Raw genomic sequence first — 9,572 nt, 5'->3', positions numbered from 1 at the left:
GAAGCTAATATTAATTTCCACTGACCAGGGGCAGGATTGCTTTCTAATTACTGACAGATTTCAGCTGGTGTCTTGGCTTTCCATGCCGTTTTACACCTCCCTTTCTTCATGTGTTCAATACTTTTTCCCTGTGTCATTCCATTTTATTACACATAACTTAAATTCTGAATTTATTTGTTTTCTTTGTATGTATGGATTACTTGGGTTGTTACCGACATCTGGTGAAAATTTCAAGTCAACAGCACCTTTACAAATATATTTACTGAGAAAAATGGTGATGTGTTCAATACTTATTTTACCCGCTATGTATTATAATGTATTTTAATATATATCATGACTTGACTTTTGACCAGTATGAGCGACCAGGCACATCACCGAAAAGGAACTATGATGGAGAATTTGCTGCAAATCCAGGTAATTACACCCAAAAACACCCTTTAAATTTGTGTGAACTATACTGACTACTTTGTTTTTCCCACTTTAATACTTAATCAGTGATCTATTTGTGTATGCTAGTGGTCATATTGGTCATTCAGAACGCAGTATTTTTATTGACAGGTGAAGAACCTGAACACTTAATTGTCTATTAAACATGTTACTACATGTCCCCCACTTAATATTTTATTATCAAAATTTTCAAAGTAATAGTTAGCCTAGTTGATGCCTTAGTCTTGATACAAACAATCATTGAAGATTATTCAAATTTAATGTGTGGTTATCACATACCTTTTGCTATTGTGTTGTTTGCTGGCTGCATGCAAAACATATAGCATGACCATTGTATAATGTGACCCTGGACCACAAAACCAGTCATGAGGGTACATTTTTTGAAATTGAGATTTATAAATCATATGAAATCTGAATAAATAAGCTTTCCATTGATGTATGGTTTGTTAGGATTCAACTATTTTAAAATCTGGAATCTGAGGGTGCAAAAAAATCAAAATATTGAGAAAATCACCTTTAAAGTTGTCCAAATGAAGTTCTTAGCAATGCATATTACTAATCAAAAATTAAGTTTTGATATATTTATGGTAGGAAATTTACAAAATATCTTCATGGAACATGATCTTTACTTAATATCCTAATTATTTTTGGCATAAAAGAAAAATGGATCATTTTGACACATACAATGTATTGTTGGCTATTGCTACAAATATACCTGTGCTACTTATGACTGCTTTAGTGCTCCAGGGTCACTCGTGAATCTGGTTCTTGTAATCAGTCGGTCCAAAAGACAATCAAATTATAATTTTGAACCAGTCAGTGCATGAATGAATTTGAATAAATGCTGTTCTTCTGAACTTTTTATTAATCAAAGAATCCTGAAAAAATTATCACAGGTTATAAAATATATATATATATTTTATATATTAAGCAGCACAACTGTTTCCAACATTGCTAATGATAATCAGCATATTAGAATGATTTCTGAAGGATCATGTGACACTGAAGACTGGTGTAATGATGCTGAAAATTCAGCTTTGCATCACAGAAATAAATTGTTTCAAAGTATATTAAAATAGAAAACTGTTATTTTAAATTGTAATAATATTTCACAATATTACTGTTTCTTTCTGTATTTTTGATCAAACAAATGCAGCCTTAAGCATAAGAATCTTTAAAACATTAAGGCCGGTTTCACAAACGGGGCGTAGCTTAAGCCAGGACTAGGCCTTTATTTAATTTACAACGACACTGACATACTTTAAGATACGCCAGAGCAAGATATTTTCAGTTAAGACAGCTCAAACATGCATTTTAGTCTGGGACTAGCTTAAGCCTTGTCTGTGAAACCGGGGGTACAAATCTTACTGATCCCAAACTTTTGAATGGCAGTGTAGATTTTTAAAACTATTGGCCTATTAATCTGATAATCAGTGCATTTTAGATATAGTTATAAATGTCAGCAAAATCTACAGTTGTGTTGTTTTTAAATGTTGCACGTTTCAAAGTTGTTTGTCATGTGATCACAGTAAGTCAACAGATCGACATTCTTGAGCTGAAAGACTTGGAGAAAGAGTATGCTCTTGCTCGGAGTCGACTGACATTGGCTCAGCAGGACCCCTCCTCAGCCGCCATCGCAGGTAATGACATGGGGATACATGCTTTCTTTTGGAAGACGCTTTTGTCCAATTTTAAATTGTGTTGCCTTTATCAATATCACTGGTATGATATTCTTATATTCTGCCATATGTACAGTTGTTTTCTAATGCACTTGTTTTTACAATTAAGCTTTCCTGAGCTATGAACACGATCTCAAAGCAACATCCAGGCTTCTGGTGATTATGGGATCATGTAAAAAAAAAAATTCCTTACACTTCAGAAACTGAACGTCATGTTTTTGTGTATTGATTTACAAGGTGAAACAGGTTAACATGAGCTGCTATATTTCATGCTATTATTTATTTTTTCAGCTTGCAAACAAACTGAACAGTGGGTAAAATTTACATATGCACATGACTACTGTTTTGATATAGCTAAAAAATTTATTATGCCACTATCTACACAAATGAATGTCTAGAGTCATAAAATGGTGAATATAAACTCGCTTGCAATGGCAACGAGAATTAGAAGAAAATAAATACATATTTGGGTGGTGTAATATTATAATACAATGTTTTAAGATAAACCATTTAAATTACTACAATACCCTAAATATACTATAATCAGCAATAATAATTCACATCACTGCACTGCATAGGATGTATGATGCAACGACAAATTGAAGCGCACAGTTTCACCTGAATAATTACTCATTTGTTTAGTTATATCGTTTATAATTTGAATAAGAGAACAATACCAGTAAACTTGGAGTAATCACAAAAATTGTTTATTCATTGCATCATAGATCAGATTTTTTTTTTTTTTCAGGAAATGGGCAGACTAGAATGAATAACAACACAGTAGCAAACAATAAACGATAAAAAATTGCAAAACAAAAATTAATTAATCAATCCAAAGTTTTAACATTTATCAGTAGGCTAAAACTGGTGGTTCTAGTGTTAAAAGGTTAACTTGATCCTGGTGTTATTTCTCTTACAGGAGGTGCATCTTCACAAGAGATGGTGGCTCTGCTGGTGCAAACAGGACTTTTTGACACAGCCTTGACACTATGTCAGACCTTTAACTTATCCCTCACACCCGTCTTTGAAGGACTGACCTTCAAGTAAGTTGATCGCTCCTGTGTCTGCCCAGTCAAAATCAGCTAGCTGCTTTTTGTTCTGACTTCTGCACGGCGTATTTTTCTGTGTGTGTAGGTGTATCAAACTGCAGTATAAAGGCGATCAGGACCAGACGGAGGTGTGGAACTGGCTTGCAGCTAATCAGTTGCCAACTGTTATTACTACTAAAGAGTCCAGGTCTGTTAAAATACTCATTACAATGAACTCTGCTCTGTCTCTTCCTAAACTGAATTTCTCTCCACACAGCGCGACAGATGAAGCTTGGCGGCTGTTAGCTCATTATTTGGAGAAATATCCCTTACAGAACACTCAATATCATCGCTGTGTCATCAACAAGCTGCTGTCACATGGGGTGCCAGTGCCTGATTGGCTGCTCAGTTCCTACAAGGTGGATTTTTTTTTTTTATTCTCAGCATTACATCTAATAGGCTGCAGTCATGAATTGAAAAATAGTTTTCCTTAAAACTTGTCCAAAAACAGCGTTTATTCTGCTTTTTATTAAGGTTTTTTTTTTTTTAATGAAGCTGGCAAACAACTTGTTTTATACTTCATGTTACGTAATAGAGATAATTACGTCAGACTGCCTGCACAGAGATCAGTGCCTACTACTTCATCACCGCTTTGACCCGCACACTGGTGCGTTAGTGAAATGATGTAAGGCCCTATGATTTCCGCGATGAGGAAAACGCAGAAGGAATCACAGAATCAAGTTATAAAAACGGAATTTACAGTTTAACGTGGAATGTCACGGAATTTGTTTGGATGAATTATTCAAAAATAGGTCATTATTCTTAAAATAAATCACGATATGGACGATATCTGTATATTAATCTGTATATTAAGCCGCAAAAAGACTATTTAAATATAAATCCCGCGTGTCGTGCATGTCTCTGTGTGAATGAATGTCGCAGACACGCAGTTTCATTTACTACACACACACACTGAAGCTACACACTGGTTTCAGCGTCTGCCGTCTCACTAAATGAGAACATAAATACATTAACATCTCCAGAGCTGCTCTGAAAGTCAGTTCCTGGGCATTTTACCCTTTGATTTGAGTAAAGATAGCATCATATCATACACACACAGAAATTTAAAGGTAGGCCTATTCACGGCAACCCATCAAAATAAAAGTTCAGTTTAACTTGAAAACATTGTGCCGGAAATATATTACTTTTTATTTAGTTGAATATACATACTACTACTGTTAAAAAAAAATGTAAAACTTTATTTTTAAGGAATAATCACACAATATTTCTTCCATGTTTTAATTTTAATTGTACTTTATTTGCCAGAAAATTAAATTCAATTTTCATTAATTAAAAGATTAATTAATTTAATGTTGTAAGCCTTCATTTGATAACCAGAAAAATTAAAATAGACAACACAGAATTTCTGAGGGGGAACAAATCATAAGGCTATTGTAAGAATAAATAAAAGTTGTTTTTATGCATTCAAATAACTAGACATGCTAAAACACACGTTTTGGTTACAACAAAACATAAGGTGAGAAATAATAAAACATTTCATAGGGCCCTAAACATGTAATTTTTGTTAAACTAATAATGAACTGATGTTAAATTGTAAGAATTTCATTAGACATGCTTTTTGATTAATAAAATTTTATTTAACCATTAAAAAGGAGTCCAGAAAAATTAAAACAGGGAAAAAAAATGGAATCCAGAAAAATTAAAATGAAAAAAGCGGAATTTGAAAAAAAATAAATAAATACAATTTGGGGACAAATAAAATGGATTTCATAGGGCTCTAGTGATGTAAATCATAAAGGATGCATGACCCTGTAAACAGTGTTTATATCAGAGCTAAAATCAGGGTAGAACTGGCTTTTCATTTCTCACCTCAACTGGTTTTGATTTAAAAAGCCTAACATGTTGTGCAGCTCAGCAAACATAAAATCAAAAGGAAATGCTATTCATGACCCCTTAAATTGATTTTGTTCCAGTGCAAAATCTGCACTGGATTGTTTATGACCAGTGCAACTGTATATACAACATCAATGCTTTTACAATCTTTTTTTACAATCTTTGGTAATTTTCTATAAAATTACCCAGATCATTGAATTGCTGTGATAATTTTACAACAAAGTGACAGTGTCCTATCAAATTTACTTGGAACAGATTTTCTGCTGTTGTGCTTCTCAAAATGTAAATTTAAATATAAGGCAGACATGTTCTTAATAGGTTTTGAAATATTCACTAATGAAAAATTGTTTATTGCTTGTTTGCATAGTAAAAAAAATGTAAATAAAAGCAAAGCTTACTTTGCTTTCTTTACCTTTTGTACATTTACATACATGATTTCTACACTGTCTCTGTTCTCAGTTTGTATAACACATATTGTTGATTGATTGTGTTTCTCTTTCAGGAAATTGATGCTGCATCACTGTTGCGTCTCTATCTGAACTTTGATCAGCTGGAGTCCGCAGCTGAGCTCGTGCTGGAGTATGTGGATGCTCTGCTTGGAAAGGGACATCAGTATTTTGGTATAGAGGTATGTAGTTCTGACTACTGTTACAACTTGAATAAGTATTTGATTTAAGATGTTGGAAGTAACATTCCAAAATGAATGAAAACTTTATGGTCTGTAGTAGACATTAAGGATGTTATTTGCTAAGATTGCAAATAAGGAATGTACATTTGCCATTCAAATTTTACAAAGTGCATTTGCAGTTTGTGGGTATATTAATACTTTACTACTCAATTTGTAGGTATGTAGAATGTCACATGGGGTTCCTTCTTAAATGTAGAATGATGAGATATACCGATCACAAGTGCAGTATGGAGTACCACAAGGCTAGGACCGTTGCTTTTCACGCTTTAAATGTTACCCATGGGACAAATCATCAGGAAACATGGTGTTAGCTTTCACTGTTATGATGATGATGATACTCAGCTCTATATAGTTTTTCCGATGAAACACTGAATGACTAGCAATTTCCTACTGCTAAATTCTGAAAAAACAGAGGTTTTTATTTTTGGACCAAAAACCTCTGCATGTAATAACCTAGAACACTGTCTAACACTTGATGGCTGCTCTGTCAATTCTTTGTCATCAGGTGTGCTATTTGATAGCAATCTTTCCTTCGAAATATCCACTTTCCGATGATTTTCTTCAAAGCAGTGAATGGTGTGTTTTAATGGACATTTAAACTGTGGACAAGCAGGGTTGTTGTTTGTTTGTTTTTTACAGTGCCCTTCAGTCACTATATTTGTTATCATAGCCGTATCATAGTCTTTAATAACACATTTAGTTTAGTACTGTTCAAAACTGTATGCCTATTTTTTATGAAATATAAATGTATATGTAATTTGTATGTTTAAAATTCATTAAGCAGGGTTTCCCAATCTAGTGAGTCCTATAGAGCCTCATATTTTAGGCATCTCATTAACCTTTCACATGCAGCACAAAAAAACCTTTGCTAACTAGGCATTGCGTTGAATCAGGTATGCTTTATAAAAGAAATATCGTGCTTTGCCTGGGCCCTTTAGGAATAGATTCAAAAAAGCCCTGCATTAATAAAAACCAGTAAAAACTTGTGAAATGCAATCCTCAGTGTTTATGTATGCTTGATATAGACATCTAATGTTACTGGATTATTACACTCTTTGCAAAGGAATGTTTGCAAACTTGTCAAACATCTCATGTGCTTAAGACTTTTGCGCAGCACTCTGAGTGTATTTATTATTGTCTTTTGATTTCCTGACAGCGGCCGCTCTCAGCTACAGCATCCCTGGTATGGCTGCCTTATACATCAATCGATCAGCTCTTAAGAAACCTCAGTGAAAGTCAGATCAATGAAAAGGTAAAGCATTTTTCACTTACATTTGTCATGATGCCTGAGATCTTTATTTCATGATTATTGCATGATCGTCACACTGCAAATGACGAATGTGATCATATTTCACGCATTTTATCAAATATTAGCTGTTCACCCATCCATGTACAGGACTGTGATGTAGGGAGACCGTCTGGTTTACATTTGAAGAGTTTTATTTAATAAATGAATGAGACTTAAAGCACTTCATCATTTGCAGATGAATAAAATCATGTCTGATTAGTGAAGCTGTCTTAACAGCTGAATGAAAAATTCATTTAAGATGTAAATTGTTAATTGCATTAAAAATTCTCAATGTAAATTGTTAATTGCATAAAAAATTCTCAAATGAATTTTTCATCCTTAATAAATCACTCTTAACTTCTAATGATGAGTCTCAGAATATGAGACTGAAGTGCAGTTAAGACAAGCACCACCCTTCTCTCGACATGCACTGTAAATCTGTGGAGAACCTGGAGCTAATTTACTTCAGCATGAGTTTGAAGCCTGGACTCTGATGGGAAATAACTCTTGTTTGTCCAGAGAATCTATAATGGTGCAGCTGACCCAAAAGTAAAAAAAAAAAAAAGGCTCCTCTAGGTCTGTTGTAATTTAAATGAACTGAATTATGAGCTACGCTTAACCTAATTTATAGAGCACATTGCAGCTCTGAATGATTTTGTTTAAAAATGACCAGACTTAAAAAACTTGTTGGGAAAGGCACTGAAAAACATTCAAGGCAATCAGAGCTTAAACTACAGCACTAAAACAATCAGGACTTCTAGTTTTGAAAATACAATAAATGGGCACAGCCCAACAGATTTATGTGGATTTTAATAGCTTCTATGGGTTTCTATACAATAAAGACATTCCAGCAGCGATTTATTGGTATAATGAGACTGCCAGTACAAAAAACAAAATTGGAATTTTTTTTTTATTTTTTTTTTAACAAAACTGGGAATTCAACAACAGATAAGTCTAATATATTCAATAAGAATCTTAATTTTCAAAGTGGGCGATTAAGAAATCAAAATAGGATGACATTTTGCATGTATGGTTTTGTGATGTTCTCTGGCTTCTCTGTCTACAGATCTACAAGAATCTGAAAGATAAGCTAGCGGAGTATCACCGGCTGGTGGATCAGAGCAGCAGAAACAGACTCATGGCCCGTTAACAGCCACTCAAAACTGCACTACGGACATGTACTTAGTATGAATAATGTTGCTGAAAATGATGTTTGTTGGTGGGGTGTAGTTGCGCTGAGCTGTTTGATGCCCCATGCTGAAAATGTATGGAAAACTTATCAACATCTGCATCAATGATTTGATAATGTGTCAGAGTTCAGCCTCTTAAATAGAAAAATGTGTATTTTTATATAGACACTGTGTAAAACATCTTAAATTTTGTATGTTGTACTCTTGGCTTAATTGGTGTAATTTAAATAAGTAATGCAATAAAACAGTTTTGTTTAATTGATATGTTGCAGACATCATAATTTCCTTTTCAGTCTAAAAATTACTTATTTTGAAACCAAGCTGCAAAATCAGCTCATTCTCTTTTTGGCCAATTTGTAACATCACAGGTGAACAAACTGGAGAAGGACGAGGACCCTTAAGTTTTTTACGAGATCATGATTTGTATATGACCAGTCTCACAAGAAACAGGAAACATATAATGGAATTATTCCGTAATATTTTAAATACATTTTAATATATAATATAAAGAACTGGGGCTAATTGACATACAGAGCCATACCCATCCTAAGAGAAAAGACATTACAGCCATTTCTCAGGCACACACACTGTATATTTAAGAATAGATTTATTTATTTATTTTATTTTTTTTTACATAAAAGGAAAACATAGGTCAAAGGATTTCCAAATTGGAGTCATGGATATTTCTGACCATAGTGCCGGTTATCTGAATGTTAATTTAAATGAAAGAGAGAAACACTTTAGAGATATAACATCTTATATCAGGTTCTGTGAAGATATGTGCATTCCTACCAGGACTCATTTAACCTACAACAACGACAAACCATGGTTCACTGCAAAACTCAAGATGGCTCCATCAGGCCAAAGAAGATGCTTACAGGAAGAGGGACAATGTCTTGTATAAACAGGCTAAATACACACTGGAAAAGGAGATCAGAGTGGCAAAGAGGAATTATTCTGAAAAAATAAGGATTCAATTATCTTCCAGTGACTCAGCATCAATGTGGAAAAGTCTGAAAGAAATCACCAACTACAAGACACCCCCCCAGCACTGTGGAGATGCACATAATATACCTGTACATACAACTGTTTATTGTTATATACCTGTACATACAATTGTCGATTTGTATATTTTTATTCCTTATTTACTTGTTCTATTTTTTTATTTTTTATTGTCTGTGTTTTTTGTTCTGTCACTGTCATTCTGTTACACTGTGGAAGCTTCTGTCACGAAAACAAATTCGTCATATGTGTAAACATACCTGGCAATAAAGCTCATTCTGATTCTGATTCTGATATTGAATAATCAGCTGGCAGTTGAACAAATTAAAACTGAAA

General features: G+C 33.7%; 1 protein-coding gene across 1 annotated transcript; it reads left to right on the top strand.

Moving 5' to 3' along the window:
• The first annotated feature begins 286 nt into the window (after positions 1 to 286).
• Positions 287 to 8,496, top strand: LOC107671226 (nuclear pore complex protein Nup160-like). The gene is made up of 8 exons (XM_016464130.1): positions 287 to 414; positions 1,977 to 2,087; positions 3,046 to 3,169; positions 3,261 to 3,362; positions 3,432 to 3,573; positions 5,571 to 5,696; positions 6,913 to 7,008; positions 8,111 to 8,496. Exons 1-8 carry the CDS (start codon positions 315 to 317, stop codon positions 8,192 to 8,194), a joined length of 885 nt encoding a protein of 294 aa, XP_016319616.1. The 5' UTR covers positions 287 to 314; the 3' UTR covers positions 8,195 to 8,496.
• Positions 8,497 to 9,572: the final 1,076 nt, after the last annotated feature.

This window comes from Sinocyclocheilus anshuiensis, unplaced genomic scaffold, assembly GCF_001515605.1.
Source record: "Sinocyclocheilus anshuiensis isolate Anshui unplaced genomic scaffold, SAMN03320099.WGS_v1.1 scaffold3301, whole genome shotgun sequence".
NCBI lineage: Eukaryota > Metazoa > Chordata > Actinopteri > Cypriniformes > Cyprinidae > Sinocyclocheilus > Sinocyclocheilus anshuiensis.
Note: the sequence above shows the minus strand (reverse complement) of the source record. Positions and strands in the feature narration are given on the sequence as shown.